A 27,721-nucleotide genomic window follows, 5' to 3' on the forward strand; every position below is an offset into this window, starting at 1 on the left:
GAATTTTCTCCTGTACTTCTAAACCTAAGTCAGTCACATTAACGATTACCTTTCAGCCATTAAAATCATCTAAGTTCTCGGTGCCATTCTTGTATCTATAACACTGGTACTCATCAGGAATTTAACCTGTCTGGGCTAGGGGGCAGTATTTTCACGGCCGGATGAAAAACGTACCCAATTTAAACAGGTTACTACTCTGGCCCAGAAACTAGAATATGCATATTATTAGTATATTTGGATAGAAAACACTCTGAAGTTTCTAAAACTGTTTGAATGGTGTCTGTGAGTATAACAGAACTCAAATGGCAGGCAAAAACCTGAGAAAAATACAACCAGGAAATGAAAATCTGGTGTCTGTAGTTTTTTCAAGTGATTGCCTATTGAACACACAGTGAGTTAGGGTTCATTTTGCACTTCCTAAGGCTTCCACTAGATGTCAACAGTCTTTAGAAAGTTGTTTGAGGCTTCTAAGGTGAACAGAGAGCCATCAAAGGAAGTTGGAAGTTGTTGACCCAGGAAAGGACATCAGTTTATAGGCGAGCGTTCATGTGATGAGGTAGCTGTGTTCCAAAACGTTTTTCAAGACACTGGAACCGTCCGGTTCGAATATTACTGAAGTTTCAAGTTAAAATGGCCCTAATGATGATGCTATACAATGTTTGACATGTTTGAACGAACGTAAATAAAAAAAAAATACTTTTCATCGTGACATTTTCCTCGTGGGTCCTACATTTTGAGTAGCTTACTGAACGCGCAAACAACATGGAGTTATTTGGACAGAAATTATGAACTTTATCGAACAAAACAACATTTATTGTGGACCTGGGATTCCTGGAAGTGCCTTCTGATGAAGATTATTAAAGGTAAGTGAATACTTCTAATGCTATTTATGCATTTAGATGACTCCAAAATGGCGGGTATCTGTAATTGCCTGATGTTTTTTTTCTGAGCGCTGTACTCAGATTATTGCAAAGTGTGCTTTCCCAGTAAAGTTCTTTTGAAATCTGTCAATGCGGTTGCATTCAGGAGATGTTAATCTATAATTCTTTGAATAACAGTTTAATATTTTATCAACGTTGATCATGAGTCATTTTGTAAATTATTGAGCTGATTCACCGGGAGTTTTGGGGAAATACATTTTCTGAACGTCATGCGCCAATGTAAAATGCTGTTTTTGGATATAAATATGAACTTGATAGAACAAAAAAGGCATGTATTGTCTAACAATGTCCTAGGAGTGTCATCTGATGAAGATTGTCAAAGGTTAGTGCATAATTTTAGCTGGTTTTCTGCTTTTGGTGACGCTTGTCCTTGCATTGAAAATGGCTGTGTGTAATTCTTTGTCTATGTGCTGTCCAAACATAATCTAACTTTATGCTTTCGCCATAAAGCCTTTTTGAAATCGGACGACGTGGTTGGATTGAGGAGATGTTTATCTATAAAATGGTGTAAAATAGTTGTATGTTTGAAAGATTTGAATTATGACATTTCGTTGTTTTCGAATTTGGCGCTCTGATTTTTCACTGGCTGTTGAATAGTGTGCACGGTGGGTGGGACGCTAGCATCCCAAAGCCTCAAATAGTTAAGTGAACCGAGGTGGGTTGGCTGAGTACTTCAATCTGGTCCCTGTACAGTTGTCTATTTTCCTAGGGAATTGTTTAATGTTTAACTTAACCTCTTACATCTAGACGTTCCGCTAGCGGAACACCTGCTCCAATATCCAATGATGGGCGTGGCGCGAAATACAAATTCCTCTAAAATCCGAAAACTTCCATTTTTCAAACATATGACTATTTCACAGCATTTTAAAGACAAGACTCTCGTTAATCTAACCACACTGTCCGATTTCAAAAAGGCTTTACAGCGAAAGCAAAACATTAGATTATGTCAGCAGAGTACCCAGCCAGAAATAATCAGACACCCATTTTTCAAGCTAGCATATAATGTCACAAAAACCCAGAAGACAGCTAAATGCAGCACTAACCTTTGATGATCTTCATCAGATGACACACCTAGGACATTATGTTATACAATACATGCATGTTTTGTTCAATCAAGTTCATATTTATATCAAAAAACAGCTTTTTACATTAGCATGTGACGTTCAGAACTAGCATACCCCCCGCAAACTTCCGGAGAATTTACTAACAATTTACTAAATTACTCACGATAAACGTTCACAAAAAGCATAACAATTATTTTAAGAATTATAGATACAGAACTCCTCTATGCACTCGATATGTCCGATTTTAAAATAGCTTTTTGGTGAAAGCACATTTTGCAATATTCTAAGTACATAGCCCAGCCATCACGGGCTAGCTATTTAGACACCCGGCAAGTTTAGCCTTCACCAAAATCAGATTTACTGTTACAAAAGTTTGATTACCTTTTGTTGTCTTCGTCAGAATGCACTCCCAGGACTGCTACTTCAATAACAAATGTTGGTTTGGTCCAAAATAATCCATCGTTATATCCGAATAGCGGCGTTTTGTTCGTGCGTTCCAGAAACTATCCGAAATGGTAAATCAGGGTTGTGCGCATGGCGCATTTCGTGACAAAAAAATTCTAAATATTCCATTACCGTACTTCGAAGCATGTCAACCGCTGTTTAAAATCAATTTTTATGCAATTTATCTCGTAAAAAAGCGATACTATTCCGACCGGGAATCTCCTTTTCGGCAAACAGAGGAAAAAACACAAAGACGGGGGCGGCCAGTGCACGCGCCTAAGCCCACAGTCCCTTGATCGGCCACTTGAGAAAGGCGATAATGTGTTTCAGCCTGGGGCTGGAATGACGACATTCAGGTTTTTCCCGGGCTCTGAGAGCCTATGGAAGACGTAGGAAGTGTCACGTTAGAGCAGAGATCCTTTGTAATAGATAGAGATGGCAAAGAAGTTCAAGAAATGGTCAGACAGGGTACTTCCTGTACAGAATCTTCTCACGTTTTGGCCTGCCAAATGAGTTCTGTTATATTCACAGACACCATTCAAACAGTTTTAGAAACTTTGGAGTGTTTTCTATCCAAAGCTAATAATTATATGCATATTCTAGTTTCTGGGCAGGACTAATAATCAGATTAAATCGGGTACGTTTTTTATCCAGCCGTGAAAATACTGCCCCCTAGCCATAACAGGTTAACCTCTATGGGCTAGGTGGGACGCAAGCGTCCCACCCGTGGTGCACTCCATCAACAGCAGGTGCATTTCAAGAGCGGCAAATTTGAATCCAAATAAATGTCAAAATTCAAATTTTTCAAACATACAACTATTTTACACCCTTTGAAAGATAAACATCTCCTTAATCTAATCACGTTTTACGATTTCAAAAAGGTTTTACGGCGAAAGCATAAATTTAGAGTATGTTAGGACAGTACATTTACAAGAGTTGTGTGTAATGTTGTGCCAATTCAAAGACAGGCGTCACCAAAACCATAAATCAGCTAAAATTATGCACTAACCTTTTACAATCTCCAACAGATGACACTCCTAGGACATTGTGTTAGACAATGCATGCATTTTTAGTTCTATCAAGTTCATATTTATATCCAAAAACAGCGTTTTACTGTGGCGTTGATGTTCAGGAAATCGTTTCCCTCCAATAACCGGCATTCAAGTCAGCACCACAAATTAAATAATTAAAATTAGAAAACATTGGTAAAATATTATATTGTCATTTAAAGAATTATAGATTTACATCTCTTGAACGCAATCAACTTGCCAGATTTAAAAATAACCTTACTGGGAAATCACACTTTGCAATAATCTGAGCACTGCGCCCAGAAAAATACGCGTTGCGATACAGACTAGCCGTCATGTTGGGGAGATCTAAAATCGAAAATACTATGTAAATAATCCATTACCTTTGATTCTCTTCATCAGATGTCACTTCCAGGTATCACAGGTCCATAACGAATGTAGTTTTGTTCAAAAAAGCTCATCATTTATGTCCAAAAATCTCCGTCTTGTTAGCACATGATCTAAGCCCGCCGGACTTCACTTCATGAACGAGGGGAAAAAATATATTTACGTTCGTTCAAACATGTCAAACGTTGTATAGCATAAATCATTAGGGCCTTTTTTAACCAGAACATGAATAATATTCAAGGTGGACGAATGCATTCTCTTTTATAACGTATTGGAACGAGGGTACCCAACATGAACTCGCGCGCCAGGTGTCTAATGGGCCATCATCGTTCCATGGCTCTTGTTCGGTCAGATCTCCCTCCAGAAGACTCAAAACACTTTGTAAAGGCTGGTGACATCTAGTGGAAGCAATAGGAAGTGCCAAAATATTCCTCAGCCCCTGTGTTTTTCAATGGCATAGGTTTAAAGGTAATACAACACATCAGGTATCCACTTCCTGTCAGAAAATGTCTCAGGGTTTTGCCTGCCAAATGAGTTCTGTTATACTCACAGACACCATTCAAACAGTTTTAGAAACTTTAGGGTGTTTTCTATCCATATATAATAAGTATATGCATATTCTAGTTACTGGGTAGGATTAGTAACCAGATTAAATCGGGTACATTTTTTTATCCAGCCGTGCAAATACTGCCCCCTAGCCCCAACAGGTTAAACCTACATCCTGACATTCTTTGACTCCTATTCTGTAAGTTACTCATCCTTGATGGTCAGTATTCTATATTGTTTGTCTTTTACTTCTTTTCAATGACAACGGTGTCATATAATTAATACCGGAAGGTGGTGGATCTGGATGTATCAGAAAGGTTACCAAGACTATGATGCAGCTCAGAGTCCCTACTCTTCCCAAAAACCGGCAACCCTCTCCTGCCCTTAGTCGATCTGCTAGGTACTGCCCCATACTCACACCTCTAGGAGCACACAGTGATGTACGGTCGGGATAGGGAATCTTAGTTAAGGAGGTAACCCCCGGACCCTGTTGGTACTCTGTTCTTCTCCTAACTCTGTGTGTGATCAGCAGTGCTCATATGTGTACATACCTTCTTGCAGTGGGTAACGTGGACCCAAGTGACTCTCTCAGCTTTTCTAATGGCAAAGGCAGTGGTTTAACAGAACCTGGTATTGGCCTTCCCAACGGGGCTGCTTCCAGTCTTTTCTCCTCAGGGAATGGATCCACACCCAGTCTCCTGGTTGGATTGAGTGAATCACCTTCTCCTGTCATTCACCTGTAGGACACAAAATCTTGGACATATGGGTTTGGTTAACTTGTTATGGATAGGGGGCAGTATTTTCACGGCCTGATAAAAACGTACCCGATTTAATGTGATTATTACTCCTGCCCAGAAACTAGAATATGCATATAATGATTAGCTTTGGATAGAAAACACTCCAAAGTTTCTAAAACTGTTTGAATGGTGTCTGTGAGTATAACAGAACTCAAATGGCAGGCCAAAACCTGAGAAGATTCTGTACAGGAAGTACCCTGTCTGACCATTTCTTGGCCTTCTTTGCCATCTCTATCCAAAACAGGGGATCTCTGCTGTAACGTGACATTTTCTAATGCTCCCATAGGCTCTCAGAAGGCGCCAGAACGTTGAATGATGACTCTGCTCTCTCTGGCTGAAAAACAGTAGCGCATTTGGTAAGTGGTCGATCTGAGAACAATGAGACTGGGTCGCGCGTGCACGAGACGACTCCATGTTTACATTTTCAGTCTTTGAACGAAAACAACAACTCAGAATATTATCGCTTTTTTAAGAGAAAAATCGCATAAAAATAGATTTTAAACAGCGTTTGACATGCTTCGAAGTACGGTAATGGAATATTTTGAAATTTTTTGTCACGATACGCGCTGGCCGCGTCACCCTTCGTTACCCTTCGGATAGTGTCTTGAACGCACAACAAAACACCGCTGTTTGGATATAACTATGGATTATTTGGAACCAAACCAACATTTGTTGTTGAGGTAGAAGTCCTGGGAGTGCATTCTGATGAAGAACAGCAAAGGTAATCCAATTTTTTTTATAGTAAATCTGAGTTTAGTGAACGCCAAACTTGGTGGGTGTCAAAATAGCTAGCCATGATGGCCGGGCTATCTACTCAGAATATTGCAAAATGTGCTTTCACCGAAAAGCTATTTTAAAATCGGACATAGCAATTGCATAAAGGAGTTCGGTATCTATAATTCTTAAAATAATTGTTATGTTTTTTGTGAACGTTTATCGTGAGTAATTTAGTAAATTGTTAGCGAATTCCCCGGAAGTTTGCGGGGGGTCTGCTAGTTCTGAACGTCACATGCTAATGTAAAAAGCTGTTTTTTGATATAAATATGAACTTGATTGAACATTATATGCTAGCTTGAAAAATGGGTGTCTGATTATTTCTGGCTTGGCCAGTTGAATCGCGTGGCGCGAAATAAAAATACCTCAGAAATGCTATAACTTAAATTTCTCAAACATATGACTATTTTACACCATTTTAAAGACAAGACTCTCGTTAATCTAACCACACTGTCCGATTTCAAAAAGGCTTTACAACGAAAGCAAAACATTACATTATGTCAGCAGAGTACCCAGCCAGAAATAATCAGACACCCATTTTTCAAGCTAGCATATAATGTTACAAAAACCCAGAAGACAGCTAAATGCAGCACTAACCTTTGATGATCTTCATCAGATGACAACCCTAGGACATTATGTTATACAATACATGCATGTTTTGTTCAATCAAGTTCATATTTATATCAAAAACCAGCTTTTTAAATTAGCATGTGACGTTCAGAACTAGCAAACATACCGAAAACTTCCGGTGAATTTACTAAATTACTCACGATAAACGTTCACAAAAAACATAACAATTATTTTAAGAATTATAGATACAGAACTCCTTTATGCAATCGTGGTGTCAGATTTTAAAATAGCTTTTTCGGCAAAAGCACATTTTGCAATATTCTGAGTAGATAGCTCGCCATCACGGGCTAGCTAATTTGACACCCACCAAGTTTGGCGTTCACTAAACTCAGAATTACTATAAGAAAAATTGGATTACCTTTGCTGTTCTTCATCAGAATGCACTCCCAGGACTTCTACTTCATCCACAAATGTTGTTTTGGTTCAAAATAATCCATAGTTATGTTCAAATATCCTCTGTTTTGTTCTTGCGTTCAAGACACTATCCGAACGGTGACGCGCGGACGCGTATCGTGACAAAAAATGTCAAAATATTCCATTATTGTACTTCAAAGCATGTCAAACGCTGTTTAAAATCAATTTTTATGCGATTTTTCTCGTAAAATAGCGATAATATTCTGACCGGGAGTCGTTGTTTTCGTTCAAAGACTGAAAAAGTAAAATGGACTCTTCACGTGCATGCACGCACCCGTCTCATTGTTCTCAGATCGACCACTTACCAAATGCGCTACTGTTTATAAGCCAGGGACTGCAGAGTCATCATTCAACGTTCTGGCGCCTTCTGAGAGCCTATGGGAGCCTTAGAAAGTGTCACATTACAGCAGAGATCCTCTGTTTTCGATAAAGAGAGTGTAATAGGCAAAGAAATGGTCAGAGAGGGCACTTCCTGTACAGAATATTCTCAGGTTTTGGCCTGCCATATGAGTTCTGTTATATTCACAGACACCATTCAAACAGTTTTAGAAACGTTAGGGTGTTTTCTATCCAAATCAAACAATTATATGCATATTCTAGTTTCTGGGCAGTAGTAATAACCAGATTAAATCGGGTATGTTTTTTATCCGGCCGTGAAAATACTGCCCCCTACCCTAGAGAGGTTAATGATTTCATCCCGAGGATCATTCAGGATGATCACAGATGAAGAGACTATACTGACCCCGTCTCCCTGCTGTTGACCTGCTCTTCAGGTTGATCACAGATGGAGAGACTATACTGACCCCGTCTCCCTGCTGTTGACCTGCTGTTCAGGTTGATCACAGATGGAGAGACTATACTGACCCCGTCTCCCTGCTGTTGACCTGCTGTTCAGGTTGATCACAGATGGAGAGACTATACTGACCCCGTCTCCCTGCTGTTGACCTGCTGTTCAGGTTGATCACAGATGAAGAGACTATTCTGAACCAAAATATAAAACGCAACAATTTCAATTTTTTTACTGAGTTACAGTTCATACAAGGAAATCAATCAATTGAAAAAAAAAACTTTATTGATTTCACACCATAGATAACTTTAAAAAAAATAGGTATGGGGAAAAAATGGTAGGGGTGTGGATCAGAACCAGTCAGTATCTGGTGTGACCAACATTTGCCTCTCCTTCTCATAGAGTTGATCAGGCTGTTGATTGTGGTCTGTGGAATGTTTGTTGAAAAGTTTGTTCTGTTGGAGAGGTCTGTGGAATGTTGTCCCACTTCTCTTCACTGGCTGTGTGAAGTTGATGGATATTTAAAATACATATTATATATATATATATTTTACCTTTATTTAACTAGGCAAGTCAGTTAACCTAGGAACAGTGGGTTAACTGCCTTGTTCAGGGGCAGAACGACAGATTTTTACCTTGTCAGTTCGGGGAGTCAATCTTGCAACCTTTCGGTTACAAGTCCAACGCTCTAACCACTAGGCTACCTGCTACCTGCCCGGATATTGAGGGGAACTGGAACATGTTGTCGATCCAGAGCATACGTCAAGGGGAATTAACACAACTAAATGTGGAATACGTCAAGGGGAATTGACACAACTAAATGTGGAATACGTCAAGGGGAATTGACACAACTAAATGTGGAATACGTCAAGGGGAATTAGTACTTTCTGAAGGCACTGTATGTACTGTAGTTAAACATCATATCTCAATATATACTGCATGTACTGTAGTTAAACATCATAATGTCATAACATACTTTTGCACATTACTTGAATTAACAGGGTGGAATGATGAGGTGGAGAAAAGTTACACTGAACAAAAACATAAACGCAACATCCAACAATGTCAAAGATTTTACTGAGTGCACAGTTCATATATAAGGAAATCAGTCAATTGAAATTAATTAAGTCCTAATCTATGTATTTCACATTACTAGGAATACAAATATGCATCTGTTGGTCACAGATACCCTAAATAGAAAAGGTAGGGGTGTCAATCAGAAAACCTGTTAGTATCTGGTGTGACCAACATTTGCCTCATGCAGCGCGACACATCTCCTTCGCATAGAGTTGATCAGGCTGTTGATTGTGGCCTGTGGAATGTTGTCCCACTCCTCTTTAATGGCTGTGTGAAGTTTCTGGATATCGGTGTGAACTGGAACACGCTGTCATACACATTGATCCAGAGCATCCCAAACATGCTCAATGGGTGACATGTCTGGCGAGTTCGCAGGCCATGGAAGAACTGGGACATTGTCAGCTTCCAGGAATTGTGTACAGATCCTTGCAACACGGGGCCGTGCATTATCATGAAACATGAGGTGATGGCGGTGGATGAATGGCACGACAATGGACCTTAGGATCTCATCACGGTATCTCTGTGCATTCAAATTCCCATCAATAAAATGCCATTTTGTTTGTTGTCCGTAGCCTATACCTGCCCATACCAGAACCCCACCACCACCACGGGGCCCTATACCATAACCCCACCACCACCACGGGGCCCTATACCATAACCCCACCACCACCACGGGGCCCTATACCATAACCCCACCCCCACCACGGGCCACTCTGTTCACAATGTTGACATCAGCAAACCGCTCGCCCACATGACACCATACACGTTGTCTGCGGTTGTGAAGCTGGTTGGACGTACTGCCAAATTCTCTAAAATGACAGTGGAGGAGGCTTATGGTAGAGAAATGAACATTAAATTCTCTGGCAACAGCTCTAGTGGACATTCCTGCAGTCAGCATGCCAATTGCACACTCCCTCAAAACTTGAGACATCTGTGGCATTGTGCTGTGTGACAAAACTGCACATTTTAAAATGGCCTTTTATTTTCCCAGCACAAGGTCCACCTGTGTAATGATCATGTTTTTCAATCCGTTTCTTAATATGCCACACCTTTCAGGTGGCTAGATTATGTTAGCAGAGGAGAAATACTCGCAAACAAGGATGTAAACAAACAGCTTTTTGTGCGTATGGAACATTTCTTGGATCTTTAATTTCAGCTCATGAAACACAGGACCAACACTTCACGTGTTGCGTTTATATTTTTGTTCAATGTTGTTCACCGAGAGGATATGCAGAGAAACGGGCAGACCGGATGACTGAAGCATATAAGATAGCGTCTGGAAACAGTAAACAGTCAAGTTCCAGAAACAAGCAGACAAGGGGTGTAGTTCTTCAGTCTGTGAAAGAGGTGGTCTGGGTAAACGGATCATACTGGGAGAGGAACATCTACATAGTCAGAGAACAAAGTTGTTGACAACCTGATCTCTCTCTCTCTCTCTCTCCGTCAGTTAATAAAATCAGCCCAGAGACCAGCGAAGGTAGATCGAGGACGCTCCATTGGAACCCGTTTCTCCTCGTACCGTCCGACGTACCTCCACGTCCAGCCAAAGCTGCGCCAATGAAGCAACCTAGAGAACGAAACATTGTGCTCCCTCATTAACTGCACTGACTGCCGCTGCACCACACTACCAAGTTGCACCTCACTCCAATACACCATACCACACCTACATAGTTAAAATCTGAAGTTAACATACACTAAGGTTGGAGTCATTAAAACTTGTTTTTCAACCCCTCCACAAATTTCTTGTTAACAAACTATAGTTTTGGCAAGTCGGTTAGGACATCTACTTTGTGCATGACACAAGTAATTTTTACAACAATTGTTTACAGACAGATTATTTAACCTATAATTCACTGTATCACAATTCCAGTGGGTCAGAAGTTTACATACACTAAGTTGACTGTGCCTTTAAACAGCTTGGAAAATTCCAGAATGTGATGTAATGGCTTTAGAAGCTTCTGATAGGCTAATTGATATCATTTGAGTCAATTGGAGGTGTACCTGTGGATGTATTTCAAGGCCTAACTTCAAACTCACTACCTCTTTGCTTGACATCATGGGAAAATCAAAATCAAATCAGCCAAGACCTCAGAAAATAATAGTAGACCTCCACAAGTCTAGTTCATCCTTGGGAGCAATTTCCAAACGCCTGAATGTACCACGTTCATCTGTACAAACAATAGTACGCAAGTATAAACACCATGGGACCAGGCAGCCGTCATACCGCTCAGGAAGGAGACGCATTCTTTCTCCTAGAGATGAACGTACTTTGGTGCGAAAAGTACAAATCAATCCCAGAACAACAGCAAAGGACCTTGTGAAGATGCTGGAGGAAACAGGTACAAAAGTATCTATATCCACAGTCAAACAAGTCCTATATTGACTTAACCTGAAAGGCCGCTCAGCAAGGAAGAAGCCACTGCTCCAAAACCGCCATAAAAATGCCAGGCTACGGTTTGCAACTGCACATGGGGACAAAGATCGTACTTTTTGGAGAAATGTCCTCTGGTCTGTGAAGCAAAAATATAACTGTTTGGCCATAATGACCATCGTTATGTTTGGAGGAAAAAGGGGGAGGCTTGCAAGCCGAAGAACACCATCCCAACCGTGAAGCACGGGGGTGGCAGCATCATGTTGTGAGGGTGCTTTGCTGCAGGAGGACTGGTGCAATTCATAAAATAGATGGCATCATGAGGCAGGAAAATTATGTGGATATATTGAAGCAACAGCTCAAGACATAAGTCAGGAAGTTAAAGCTTGGTCGCGAATGGGTCTTCCGAATGGACAGTGACCCCAAGCATACTTCCAAAGTTGTGGCAAAATGGCTTAAGGACAACAAAGTTAAGGTATTGGAGTGGCCATCACAAAGCCCTGGCCAGAACTGAAAAAGCGTGTGCAAGCAAGGAGGCCTACAAACCTGACTCAGTTACACCAGCTCTGTCAGGAGGAATGGGACAAAATTCACCCAACTTATTGTGGAAAGATTGTGGAAGGCTACCCAAAATGTTTGACCCAAGGTAAACAATTTAAAGGCAATGCTACCAAATACTAATTGAGTGTATGTAAACTTCTGACCCACTGGGAACGTGATGAAAGAAATAAAAGCTGAAATAAATCATTCTCTCTACTATTATTCTGACGTTTCACATTCTTAAAATAAAGTGGTGATCCTAACTGACCTAAACAGGGAATTTTTACTAGGATTAAATGTCAGGAATTGTGAAAAACTGAGTTTAAATATATTTGGCTAAGGTGCATGTAAACTTCCGACTTCAACTGTACCTTCCACGATCTTTTGGGGAGCGTGTGACACAAACAAAATGTATGGTCAAAGTTTTGTGTTGAAATAAAACATTATTTAAGAGCACCTGTGCACCTCATTTTTCTAACCTGGGACCTGTACATTGGTTCTCCTAGGTTAGTTGGCCCTACAGCCAATTCTGTTCGAATCAAAAGAATTTGCAAAAAACTATCAGATTTCGACAGAAATATGGCTGAGACGCAAAGAAAGTTCAGAGAGGGGGTACAAAAATGATCAGATTAATATTGCCATTGATAAAATTCAAAAAGAGACATGACCTTTTTCAAGGTCAGTCTCGTAAAAAGACGCATTCTTGCGTTCTAACTACCCGCTATTCAAAGTGCTCTGAACAAATTAAGGGAATCGTTCACAAACATCGGCACATTCTAAGATCCGATGATAGTCTCGGTAATGTGTTTTCGGACCTTCCCTTGGTCGTATTCTCGCGGGGCAGAAACCTCAGAGATCAATTGGTACACTCTGATTTACCACCCCAAGATATTCCTGAACAATGTCTATTTGCGCCCCCTACTGGATGGAAACTACAAGTGTAATGGCTGAGCTCAATGCAATGGCACTTATAAATGTAGATCCTTAACTCCCCCAAACAGGGAAACAGATCCCAATCAAAGGTGTTATTACGTGCTCCACTAAGGCAGTTATTTATCTTATAACTTGTCCTTGTGGTAAAAAATGATGTGGGTAAAACAAAGCGTGAATTAAAAGTACGTATCTCAGAGCATCGTAGCACCATTTGGTGGTAAAAGTCGACTTACCCAGTTGCGGCCCACTTTTCGGAATCAAACCACTCGATTTCGTCTCTGCGTTATATCGGCTTCGAACATGTCACCCTCCCTAGGAGAGGGGGTGACCTTGATAATTTATTGTTAAAACGAGAGGCTGCCTGGATCTTTAACTTAAAGACCCTTGCTCCCTTCGGTCTCAACATAGACTTTGATCTGAAGCCATTCTTGTGATTACTGTGACTTTGCCATTGTAATTGTTTGTAAGCTTGTGTAGTCTAAAATGAATCTATGATCGTATGCTATCCATTTTTTTTTTTTTTGTATGCTGTTCTTTGTATGCCATTTTTATATTTGAGAATTAACCAATGATATTAGGCCACACTTGGCCATGATTACAGACACCTGTGTGTCTTTTGACACTATATAAACGAGTCATCTCTCAGTGCTTGTGATGATACCCTGATGAAGACAGCTTGGCTGTCGAAACGTTGGATATGAACATTTTTGCATCTGAGCTCCTGGAGTGTGCGGCTCTCCCTTTATTTTCTAGTTTTCTACTCCGCTAGCCAGCACCTCACCTTAATAGGTGTGCGTTTATTTTTCTTCTACAAAGTTTTGTGTTAAAATAAAACAACATTATTTAAGAGCACCTGTGCACCTCATTTTTCCAAACTGGGACCTGTACATTGGTTCTCCTGGGTTCAAAAGTACATGGCTGGAGCCTGGTGCCTTATTGTCTAAAGCAACCCATTCATAACAACTACCTGCTGCAGGCAGTCAATGGCTCAGCAAACCCATTCATAACAACTACCTGCTGCAGGCAGTCAATGGCTCAGCAAACCCATTCATAACAACTACCTGCTGCAGGCAGTCAATGGCTCAGCAAACCCATTCATAACACAACTACCTGCTGCAGGCAGTCAATGGCTCAGCAAACCCATTCATAACACAACTACCTGCTGCAGGCAGTCAATGGCTCAGCAAACCCATTCATACACAACTACCTGCTGCAGGCAGTCAATGGCTCAGCAAACCCATTCATAACAACTACCTGCTGCAGGCAGTCAATGGCTCAGTGTTCCAAAACTGTTCACCTGTTTCTACGCTGAACAAAAATATAAAAAAACGCAACATGTAACAATTTCAAGTGTGTACAGTTCGTAAGAAAATCAGTAAATGTAAATTAATTCATTAGGCCCTAATCTATGGATTTCACATGACTGGAAATACAGATATGCATCTGTTGGTCACAGATTTATTTTTTATTTTTTTAATGTATGGCACTGCCCCTCCTGATCACCACCCTGGCACAGAAAACCAGTCAGTATCTGGTATGCCTCATGCAGCGTGACACATCTCCTTCACACAGAGTTGATCAGGCTGTTGATGTTTGTCCCACTCCTCTTCTTCAACGGCTGTGCGAAGTCGATGGAAATTGGCAGGAACTGGAACATGTTGTCGATCCAGAGCATCCAAAAACAAGGATGACCCTACTGGCTGTCAAATCCTTGCTTCCTCCGTCCTCGTCTCCTCCAACGCGCTTTGAGAGGGAGGTGAGGAATGGGGAAACGGAGGAATCATGAATTAAGACTAGTAATGTTTGCAGATCCAGCCTTAAAAAGTACCACAAAGATTTGGGAAATCTCACCCCCCCCCCCCCCCCCCCGAAACGTTTTATGTCTAAAACACACCCCTGAAGAGGTGGTGGTGAAAAAAGGTGTTGGGTGAATTTGTTCCATAGATGCTGATCTTGGGTCAGTTTGACATTTCCCCCACTAATGGTTATGGGAAGGACTGGGGGAGGGAAAAGCTGATCCCAGATCAGTAACTAGGGGAAACTTCACAGCGGAGCATTGAGATATCGTGGGTTCCATGTTTTACACATATTTTGTTGTTTATTTTCCAAACAGTTAATGCAGTTTGCAGTTTTCCCAAAACAAAAACAGATATTTATGCAAAGAAAATTGTAAAAAAAAAATAATAATAATAACCGAACAACATGCTTTTAAAAAGTATATTTGTAAAATGTTTCTTCCATGGTATCATCGTTATGAAATATTTTTTGTGGGGGAGAAAACACAATTTGTGTCCCCACACACACACACACACACACACACACACACACACACAGTTCATTAAGCTTGAAGGTGATGAATAGAGCTGGTTGGTTTATGTCCACAGACAGATCACTTGCATACAGTTTAGGTGTGTTGGGATCAGTTTGAGTGATACATTCCTGGTTGAGATGAATGAACAAAAGGTGTAACTACAATACCATGTTATACTGAACTAGACTTTAACCTGCTGAGATAATCAAATGTTACTATGAAACAGGGTTGGGCTCAATTTCATTCTTATACTAGTTTAATTCATGGTTTTCTATGAGTGTTTTTTTTTTATTTGTCAGAGCACACAGGTCCTCCTCAGAGAGAGAAGGTATAGAGATTATTCCACGGCCTGATCCAAACGGATCCCAGACCCTGCTGTAAACGATGACCATTTCTAGGACAACAGAACGAGAGCCAACCAGACTAGAGAGATGGGTAAATAACGAGATGAAGTCTGTCTAATAGAATGTCGTTGGGTCGTATCAGATGTTTTCCATGGTTACCAGATCAGTCAGGTGACAGCGACATTATTAAAGTTAACGTCCCAAAGGGCAATCTTTTCCCTATATAGTGCACTACTTTAGACCAGAGCCCTATTCCCTATATAGTGCACTACTATAGACCAGAGCCCTATTCCCTATATAGTGCCCTACTATAGACCAGAACCCTATTCCCTATATAGTGCACTACTTTAGACCAGGGCCCTATTCCATATATACTGCACTACTTTAGACCAGAGCCCTATTCCCTATATAGTGCACTACTATAGCCCAGAGCCCTATTCCCTATATAGTGCACTACTATAGCCCAGAGCCCTATTCCCTACATAGTGCACTACTATAGCCCAGAGCCCTGTGTATATTGCACTTAATAGGGAACAGTCTGCCATTTGAGACACATTCCAATGTCAACAGATACAACAGATATCACGGGGTTTAACAGAAAACAAGCTTCTTGATATTGTGTCGGTTGAGAACATAACATACCAGAAGCCCTCGGTACGTACACAGTGGTAATAGATCTTCTAGAAGCCTCCCACACCGTCCCATCGCCAACCCAACTCCCCGTAACCCCAGATACAAAAAGACAATCCAAGGTCCCAAAGCAGCCACAGTTATCCAGAGCAGGTAGAAGGTAGACAGCCCTGGAACGAGCAGGTACTACCTCTATCCAGAGCAGGTAGAAGGTAGACAGCCCTGGAACGAGCAGGTACTACCTCTATCCAGAGCAGGTAGAAGGTAGACAGCCCTGGAACGAGCAGGTACTACCTCTATCCAGAGCAGGTAGAAGGTAGACAGCCCTGGAACGAGCAGGTACTACCTCTATCCAGAGCAGGTAGAAGGTAGACAGCCCTGGAACGAGCAGGTACTACCTCTATCCAGAGCAGGTAGAAGGTAGACAGCCCTGGAACGAGCAGGTACTACCTCTATCCAGAGCAGGTAGAAGGTAGACAGCCCTGGAACGAGCAGGTACTAACTCAGTAAGAGGACTCTACAACAGGGGCTATGTAACAGGACCACTGGCTAGTCACAACACCTTCAGACAGCAAGTCATAATACATTCAGGTTATCCCAAATGGCCCCCTATTCCACATGCAGTGCACTACTTTAGACCAGGGTCAGTAGGGCTGTGGTCCAAGCAGTCCACTACATAGAGAACAAGCAGACATTTGAGACCTAGTTTCAGAGTTTAGTCCGCTGGTATGAACTACCACTGGTCAACACCAGGGTTGTGTTTAGTAGGGTGCAACACTGATCACCACCCTGGCACTGCCCCCCCCTGATCACCACCCTGGCACTGCCCTCCTGATCACCACCCTGGCACTGCCCCCCCCTGATCACCACCCTGGCACTGCCCTCCTGATCACCACCCTGGCACTGCCCTCCGCCTGATCACCACCCTGGCACTGCCCTCCGCCTGATCACCACCCTGGCACTGCCCTCCTCCTGATCACCACCCTGGCACTGCCCTCCTCCTGATCACCACCCTGGCACTGCCCTCCTCCTGATCACCACCCTGGCACTGCCCTCCTCCTGATCACCACCCTGGCACTGCCCTCCTGATCACCACCCTGGCACTGCCCTCCTCCTGATCACCACCCTGGCACTGCCCTCCTCCTGATCACCACCCTGGCACTGCCCTCCTGATCACCACCCTGGCACTGCCCTCCTGATCACCACCCTGGCACTGCCCTCCTCCTGATCACCACCCTGGCACTGCCCTCCTCCTCATCACCACCCTGGCACTGCCCTCCTGATCACCACCCTGGCACTGCCCTCCTCCTGATCACCACCCTGGCACTGCCCTCCTCCTGATCACCACCCTGGCACTGCCCTCCTCCTGATCACCACCCTGGCACTGCCCTCCTCCTGATCACCACCCTGGCACTGCCCTCCTCCTGATCACCACCCTGGCACTGCCCTCCTCCTGATCACCACCCTGGCACTGCCCTCCTCCTGATCACCACCCTGGCACTGCCCTCCTGATCACCACCCTGGCACTGCAGTTATGTCCCCAGTAATGCTTATGAAGATGTTATGGCTTGCTGATGGATGGTTTTCCATGTGTAGGCCCCATATACTAACATGTTACCAACTAATATACACCAGACATGGTTAAACAGAGGTGTAGAGATCAGAGAGAGATCAGAGAGAGATCAGAAAGGGGGAGAGACGGAGAGGGAGAGATCAGAAAGGGGGAGAGAGAGGGAGAGAGAGAGAGATCAGAAAGGGGGAGAGAGAGGGAGAGAGAGAGAGATCAGAAAGGGGGAGAGACAGAGAGAAAGAGAGAGATCAGAAAGGGGATGGAGAGATCAGAAAGGGGGAGAGACAGAGAAAGAGAGAGATCAGAAAGGGGGAGAGAGAGGGAGAGAGAGAGAGATCAGAAAGGGGGAGAGACAGAGAGAAAGAGAGAGATCAGAAAGGGGGAGAGACAGAGAGAAAGAGAGAGATCAGAAAGGGTGAGAGAGAGGGAGAGAGAGAGAGAGATCAGAAAGGGGGAGAGAGAGGGAGAGAGAGAGAGATCAGAAAGGGGGAGAGACAGAGAGAAAGAGAGAGATCAGAAAGGGGGAGAGACAGATCAGAGAGAGATCAGAAAGGGGGAGAGACAGAGAGAAAGAGAGAGATCAGAAACAGGGAGAGAGATGGAGAGAAAGAGAGAGATCAGAAAGGGGGAGAGAGAGGGAGAGAGAGAGAGATCAGAAAGGGGGAGAGACAGAGAGAAAGAGAGAGATCAGAAAGGGGGAGAGACAGAGAGAAAGAGAGAGATCAGAAAAGGGGAGAGACGGAGAGAAAGAGAGAGATCAGAAAGGGGGAGAGAGAGGGAGAGAGAGAGAGATCAGAAAGGGGGAGAGACAGAGAGAAAGAGAGAGATCAGAAACAGGGAGAGAGATGGAGAGAAAGAGAGAGATCAGAAAGGGGGAGAGAGAGGGAGAGAGAGAGAGATCAGAAAGGGGGAGAGACAGAGAGAAAGAGAGAGATCAGAAAGGGGGAGAGACAGAGAGAAAGAGAGAGATCAGAAAGGGGGAGAGACAGAGAGAAAGAGAGAGATCAGAAAAGGGGAGAGACGGAGAGAAAGAGAGAGATCAGAAAGGGGGAGAGAGAGGGAGAGAGAGAGAGATCAGAAAGGGGGAGACAGAGAGAAAGAGAGAGATCAGAAAGGGGGAGAGACAGAGAGAAAGAGAGAGATCAGAAACAGGGAAAGAGATGGAGAGAGAGATCAGAAAGGGGGAGAGACAGAGAGAAAGAGAGAGATCAGAAAGGGGATGGAGAGATCAGAAAGGGGGAGAGACAGAGAGAAAGAGAGAGATCAGAAAGGGGGAGAGACAGAGAGAAAGAGAGAGATCAGAAAGGGGGAGAGACAGAGAGAAAGAGAGAGATCAGAAAGGGGGAGAGACAGAGAGAAAGAGAGAGATCAGAAAGGGGGAGAGACAGAGAGAAAGAGAGAGATCAGAAAGGGGGAGAGACAGAGAGAAAGAGAGAGATCAGAAAGGGGGAGAGACAGAGAGAAAGAGAGAGATCAGAAGGGGATGGAGAGATCAGAAAGGGGGAGAGACAGAGAGAAAGAGAGAGATCAGAAAGGGGGAGAGACAGAGAAAGAGAGAGATCAGAAAGGGGGAGAGACAGAGAGAAAGAGAGAGATCAGAAAAGGGGAGAGACGGAGAGTGAGAGTCCATAGTGTCCATTAGACACCTGGTCCTCCTGGCAGGTCTCGTCCAGGACTGTGATCCAAATGGAACCCTATTCCCTCCTGACATTACCCTGGTACACAGGGAATACGGTATCATTCGGTCTACCCCCCCAGGTGTACTCCAGGTGGTCTAGCCCCCCCAGGTGTACTCCAGGTGGTCTACCCCCCCAGGTGTACTCCAGGTGGTCTACCCCCCCAGGTGTACTCCAGGTGGTCTACCCCCCAGGTGTACTCCAGGTGGTCTACCCCCCAGGTGTACTCCAGGTGGTCTAGCCCCCCAGGTGTACTCCAGGTGGTCTACACCCCAGGTGTACTCCAGGTGGTCTAGCCCCCCAGGTGTACTCCAGGTGGTCTAGCCCCCCAGGTGTACTCCAGGTGGTCTACCCCCCAGGTGTACTCCAGGTGGTCTTCCCCCCAGGTGTACTCCAGGTGGTCTACCCCCCAGGTGTACTCCAGGTGGTCTTCCCCCCAGGTGTACTCCAGGTGGTCTACCCCCCAGGTGTACTCCAGGTGGTCTACCCCCCCAGGTGTACTCCAGGTGGTCTACCCCCCCAGGTGTACTCCAGGTGGTCTACCCCCCAGGTGTACTCCAGGTGGTCTACCCCCCAGGTGTACTCCAGGTGGTCTACCCCCCAGGTGTACTCCAGGTGGTCTACTTGTGCTCTTTGGTGGGGGCGAAGTACAGCTCCATGGGCTTGTTCACCTTCCAGTACTTCTCACTGACAAGCTCCAGAGAAAACGACCCGTTCAGCACCTAGAGGACCGGCAGAGAGCATTGACTGATTTATCGTCTTTCAGGAGGAAATTCTTTCCACATTTCACTAGTTGCATTATATACACACAAGCTCAACTGGGTGACCAGCGATTAGACGCAACACTAGGCTAACGATCACCTGGGTGACAACTAGGAGTGTGTGCCTATTTGAAGTCCGTCTTGTGATCGTCGAATTAGTATAGTATAGAATTAGTAAAGAATAGAATTAGCATGGTATAGAATTAGCATACTATAGAATTAGGATCGTATAGAATTAGCATAACAGTGGAATAGTACCGTATAGAATTAGCATCGTATTGAATAGTATAGAATTAGTATAGAATTAGCATAGTATAGATGTAGTACCGTATGGAATTAGCATAGACCAGAATTAGCATAGTATTAGCATATAATTAGTACAGTATAGAATTAGCATCGTATTGAATAGTATAGAATTAATATAATTTTGAATTAGTATTGTATTAGTATATAATTAGCATAGAATAGAATTAGTATCGTATGGAATTAGCAAAGACCAGAATTAGCATAGTATTGAATTAGTATCGTATCAGCATATAATTAGTAAAGTATAGAATTAGTACAATATAGAATTAGTACAGTATAGAATTAGTATAGTATTAGTATAGTATAGAATTAGTATAGTATTAGCATATAATTAGTACAGTATTAGTATAGAACTAGTATAGCATAGAATTAGTATAGCATATAATTAGTATAGTATTAGTATATAATTAGTACAGTATAGAATTAGTACAGTGTAGAATTAGTATAATATTGATTTAGTATAGTATTAGCATATAATTAGTACAGGATAGTATAGAATTAGCACAGTATAGAATTAGTATAGAATTAGTACAGTATAGAATTAGTACAGTATAGAATTAGTACAGTATTAGTATATAATTAGCATAGAACAGAATTAGTATCGTATGGAATTAGCATAGACCAGAATTAGCATATCATTAGTAAAGTATAGAATTAGTACAGTATAGAATTAGTATAGTATAGAATTTGTATAGTATTAGCATATAATTAGTACAGTATTAGTATAGAACTAGTATAGTATAGAATTAGTATAGTATTAGTATATAATTAGTACAGTATATAATTAGTACAGTATAGAATTAGTATAGAATTAGTACAGTATAGAATTAGTATAATATTGATTTAGTATAGTATTAGCATATAATTAGTACAGGATAGTATAGAATTAGCACAGTATAGAATTAGTATAAAATTAGTACAGTATAGAATTAGTACAGTATAGAATTAGTACAGTATAGAATTAGTATATAATTAGCACAGTATAGAATTAGTACAGTATAGAATTAGTACAGTATAGAATTAGTACAGTATAGAATTAGTATATAATTAGCACAGTATAGAATCAGTACAGTATAGAATCAGTATAGTATTAGTATATAATTAGTATACTATAGAATTAGTATATGATTAGTACAGTATAGAATTAGTATAAGTATATAATTAACACAGTATATAATTAGTACAGTATAGAATTTGTATAGAATTAGTACAGTATAAAATAGTACAGTATAGAATTAGTACAGTATATAATTAGTATAGTATTAGTATATAATTAGCATAGAACAGAATTAGTATCGTATGGAATTAGCATAGACCAGAATTAGCATAGTATTGAATTAGTATAGTATTAGCATATCATTAGTACAGTATAGAATTAGTATAGTATAGAATTAGTATAGTATTAGCATATAATTAGTACAGTATTAGTATAGAACTAGTATAGTATAGAATTAGTATAGTATTAGTATATAATTAGTACAGTATATGATTAGTACAGTATAGAATTAGTATAGAATTAGTACAGTATAGAATTAGTATAATATTGATTTAGTATAGTATTAGCATATAATTAGTACAGGATAGTATAGAATTAGCACAGTATAGATTAGTATAAAATTAGTATAGTATAGAATTAGTACAGTATCGAATTAGTACAGTATGAAATTAGTACAGTATAGAATTAGTACAGTATAGAATTAGCACAGTATAGAATTAGTATATAATTAGCACAGTATAGAATTAGTACAGTATAGAATTTGTATAGTATTAGTATATAATTAGTATAGTATATAATTAGTATAGTATAGAATTAGTATAGTATAAGTATATAATTAGCACAGTATATAATTAGTACAATATAGAATTTGTATAGTATTAGTATAGTATAGAATTAGTATAGTATAGTATAAGTATATAATTAGCACAGTATATAATTAGTACAGTATAGAATTTGTATAGTATTAGTACAGTATATAATTAGTATAGTATATAATTAGTATAGTATATAATTAGTATAGTATAGTATAGTATAAGTATATAATTAGCACAGTATATAATTAGTACAGTATAGAATTTGTATAGTATTAGTATAGTATATAATTAGTATAGTATATAATTAGTACAGTATAGAATTAGTACAGTATAGAATTTGTATAGTATATAATTAGTATAGTATATAATTAGTATAGTATAGTATATCATTAGCACAGTATAGAATTAGTATATGATCAGTATAGTATCGAGCCTCACACGACATTCTCTTTTACCAGTTCAAGTCTTTCCTAAACAAAACTGTTCAGGCCCTCTCTCTCTATTTTCAACTCTCCATTTCTCAGATTATCTCTTATTAAACTAAACTCCAACATGTTTATTTTTCGCCTCAGTGGATCAATGTAAACGTTTTCTGCTCGTTCCTAAAATCAGTTGGCTAGTAGGCTATTCGGCGTGCGTAAAGTTAGACGCTAAAACTTGGACTTAAGCACTAATGCCAGAAGGCCTAATATAAAGAAAAACCTCAATGTAGCCTCTAGATACTAATTGCACAATAATTATATAATTTATGGTCTGAAGGTATTGTTTTCTCGTCATTGTAGTAGTATTTGTAGTAACATATTGTATTATTACCGTGAACTGGCCGTTGGCTGTCGGGATATAAATGGTGTATTGTAGTAGTATTTGTAGTAACATATTGTATTATTACCGTGAACTGGCCGTTGGCTGTCGGGATATAAATGGTGTATTGTTGTAGTATTTGTAGTAACATATTGTATTATTACCGTGAACTGGCCGTTGGCTGTAGGGATATAAATGGTGTATTGTTTCTCTGAGGCAGCGTCTACATTGACGGGGCTGGCCTCTCCGTTCTTCCTCAGTTCCTCCAGGGCCAGACGCACAGCCAGGTACTTAGACAGGTGGTCCACTGTGGCGTTACCTGACGTCTTGATGTACCTGGGAACAAACTCAACACTACCACACACACACACACACACACACACACACACACACACACACACACACACAGTTGCATTAGCAGACTTCTTGATGAACCTGGGCCCTAACTCAATACCACAACACATTGCCTGAGAGGTCTAGAAAGATACACACAGACTTTCACGATCTAAACTTTCCCCATTTAACTGTTTTCCACAGACAGGATTCAAATACAAAGGCCTACGCAGATTAGAAAACACAGGCCTACACAGATTAGAAAACACAGGCCTACGCAGATTAGAAAACACAGGCCTACGCAGATTAGAAAACACAGGCCTACGCAGATTAGAAAACACAGGCCTACGCAGATTAGAAAACACAGGCCTACGCAGATTAGAAGAGACAGAACCTACTCAGATTAGAAAACACAGGCCTACTCAGATTAGAAGAGACAGGCCTACGCAGATTAGAAGAGACAGGCCTACTCAGATTAGAAAACACAGGCCTACTCAGATTAGAAAACACAGGCCTACTCAGATTAGAAAACACAGGCCTACGCAGATTAGAAAACACAGGCCTACTCAGATTAGAAAACACAGGCCTACTCAGATTAGAAGAGACAGGCCTACTCAGATTAGAAGAGACAGGCCTACTCAGATTAGAAGAGACAGGCCTACTCAGATTAGAAAACACAGGCCTACGCAGATTAGAAAACCAACACTACATCAGTCATTCTAAAGATTTAAAAGGTGCACTATGCAGAAATCGCTCTGCAATTATTAGTTGCTGAAATTCTAATTGTTAATCTCATTTCAGTTTGTACCATCTAAACTGCTGTGAAATATCTTTTCCATAACCTACAATATTGTATTTTCAGCAGTTTGAAGCTGAAGTACAAAATCGAAAATAAAAGACAAAACGCAAAATTTAACGCAAAATTTAAAATTTAAATAGAACACATAGAACAGATCTACCGCTTCTCAGACTGACTTTAAATGAGAATGACAGATATATAACACATAGAACATATCAACCGCTTCTCAGACTGGCTTTAAATGAGAATGACAGATATATAAACACATAGAACAGATCTACCGCTTCTCAGACTGGCTTTAAATGAGAATGACAGATATATAAACACATAGAACAGATCTACCGCTTCTCAGACTGGCTTTAAATGAGAATGACAGATATATAAACACATAGAACAGATCTACCGCTTCTCAGACTGGCTTTAAATGAGAATGACAGATATATAACACATAGAACAGATCTACCGCTTCTCAGACTGGCTTTAAATGAGAATGACAGATATATAACACATAGAACACATCTACCGCTTCTCAGACTGGCTTTGAATGACAGATATATAACACATAGAACATATCTACCGCTTCTCAGACTGGCTTTAAATGAGAACAACAGATCTATAACACATAGAACATATCTACCGCTTCTCAGACTGGCTTTAAATGAGAACGACAGATCCATAACACATAGAACAGATCTAACGCTTCTCAGACTTGTGTTCAATGACACTTTCGGTCACGCAAAAAAAAATGTACATAACGCAGCTTTAATATTGTGCAGATTCTACACCTGGAACAAACCACCCCATCCCGTATCCCACTCAACCTCAGATCCCTTACCTGGTCTGCACGGTGTCCTCCTTGTCCATGAGCGTAGGATGAGGACAGAACACCAGTTCTATCTCGCTGGCTCCTTCCACGGCCATGTCTCCTCCAGCTCCTCCTCCGTTCTCCGTGGCGTTGTCCATGTCCAGACCAGAGTCATCTGACGTCTTGGTACGCTTGATGCTCGGACCCGCCTCCTGCTGTGATTGATGAGATTGATGAGAAACGCTGAACACAACCCAGGGCATAAAACGTTGACGCGATGAGATGCTTTAAAAACGAGGAAAGACACACTGACTGGAGATCTTGCCATTATATTCCTGGGTGTCATTTACTCAACAAAAATGGACATTCGTATGCATTTACACGCCCACTTTACAACAAAACATGTAAACCCCCCGCACTTCACAAAGGAACAGATTTGAAATGGAAAATAAAAATATATATTACACGCAACATATATGCAATACATTACTATTACCCTGCACATTACCCATCCCATCCCATATACACAATACATTACTATTACCCTGCACATTACCCATCCCATATACACAATACATTACTATTACCCTGCACATTACCCATCCCATCCCATATACACAATACATTACTATTACCCTGCACATTACCCATCCCATCTACACAACACATTACTATTACCCTGCACATTACCCATCCCATCCCATATACACAATACATTACTATTACCCTGCACATTACCCATCCCATCCCATATACACAATACATTACTATTACCCTGCACATTACCCATCCCATATACACAATACATTACTATTACCCTGCACATTACCCGTCCCATTCCATATACACAATACATTACTATTACCCTGCACACTACCCATCCCATATACACAATACATTACTAATACCCTGCACATTACCCATCCCAAATACACAATACATTACTATTACCCTGCACGTTACCCATCCCATATACACAATACATTACTATTACCCTGCACGTTACCCATCCCATCCCATATACACAATACATGACTATTACCCTGCACGTTACCCATCCCATCTACACAACACATTACTATTACCCTGCACATTACCCATCCCATCCCATATACACAATACATTACTATTACCCTGCACGTTACCCATCCCATCCCATATACACAATACATTATTACCCTGCACGTTACCCATCCCATATACACAATACATTACTATTACCCTGCACATTACCCATCCCATATACACAATACATTACTATTACCCTGCACATTACCCATCCCATATACACAATACATTACTATTACCCTGCACGTTACCCATCCCATATACACAATACATTACTATTACCCTGCACGTTACCCATCCCATATACACAATACATTACTATTACCCTGCACATTACCCATCCCATATACACAATACATTACTATTACCCTGCACATTACCCATCCCATATACACAATACATTACTATTACCCTGCACATTACCCATCCCATATACACAATACATTACTATTACCCTGCACATTACCCATCCCATTCCATATACACAATACATGACTATTACCCTGCACATTACCCATCCCATATACACAATACATTACTAATACCCTGCACGTTACCCATCCCATATACACAATACATTACTATTACCCTGCACATTACCCATCCCATATACACAATACATTACTATTACCCTGCACATTACCCATCCCATCCCATATACACAATACATTACTATTACCCTGCACATTACCCATCCCATATACACCATACATTATTATTACCCTGCACGTTACCCATCCCATATACACAATACATTACTATTACCCTGCACATTACCCATCCCATCCCATATACACAATACATTACTACCCTGCACCTTACCCATCCCATATACACAATACATTTCTATTACCCTGCACATTACCCATCCCATCCCATATACACAATACATTACTACCCTGCACGTTACCCATCCCATATACACAATACATTACTATTACCCTGCACATTACCCATCCCATATACACAATACATTACTATTACCCTGCACATTACCCATCCCATACACACAATACATTACTATTACCCTACTATTACCCTGCACATTACCCATCCCATACACACAATACATTACTATTACCCTGCACATTACCCATCCCATATACACAATACATTACTATTACCCTGCACATTACCCATCCCATCTACACAATACATTACTATTACCCTGCACATTACCCATCCCATATACACAATACATTACTATTACCCTGCACGTTACCCATCCCATATACACAATACATTACTATTACCCTGCACGTTACCCATCCCATATACACAATACATTACTATTACCCTGCACATTACCCATCCCATATACACGATACATTACTATTACCCTGCACATTACCCATCCCATATACACAATACATTACTATTACCCTGCACGTTACCCATCCCATATACACAATACATGACTATTACCCTGCACGTTACCCATCCCATATACACAATACATTACTATTACCCTGCACATTACCCATCCCATATACACGATACATTACTATTACCCTGCACATTACCCATCCCATATACACAATACATTACTATTACCCTGCACGTTACCCATCCCATATACACAATACATGACTATTACCCTGCACGTTACCCATCCCATATACACAATACATTACTATTACCCTGCACATTACCCATCCCATCCCATATACACAATACATTACTACCCTGCACCTTACCCATCCCATATACACAATACATTTCTATTACCCTGCACATTACCCATCCCATCCCATATACACAATACATTACTA

At 41.1% G+C, this 27,721-nt stretch overlaps 1 protein-coding gene across 2 annotated transcripts in view; it reads right to left on the minus strand.

Moving 5' to 3' along the window:
• Positions 1–14,811: 14,811 nt before the first annotated feature.
• Positions 14,812–27,721, minus strand: part of rnf2 (ring finger protein 2) — a 33,660-nt gene continuing 20,750 nt past the window's right edge. The window contains exons 6-8 of one of the 2 annotated variants that reach the window (XM_045714390.2): positions 24,912–25,093; positions 23,109–23,298; positions 14,812–19,986 (exon numbers count right to left, since the gene is read on the minus strand). In XM_045714390.2, the coding sequence (XP_045570346.1) occupies positions 19,885–19,986; positions 23,109–23,298; positions 24,912–25,093 (474 nt within the window). In that variant the 3' untranslated portion in view covers positions 14,812–19,884. Of the gene's footprint in view, positions 19,987–23,108; positions 23,299–24,911; positions 25,097–27,721 lie in introns of both variants that reach the window. The other variant, XM_045714389.2, reaches the window with a different exon arrangement.

Source organism: Salmo salar, chromosome 03, assembly GCF_965601325.2.
Source record: "Salmo salar chromosome 03, fSalSal1, whole genome shotgun sequence".
NCBI lineage: Eukaryota > Metazoa > Chordata > Actinopteri > Salmoniformes > Salmonidae > Salmo > Salmo salar.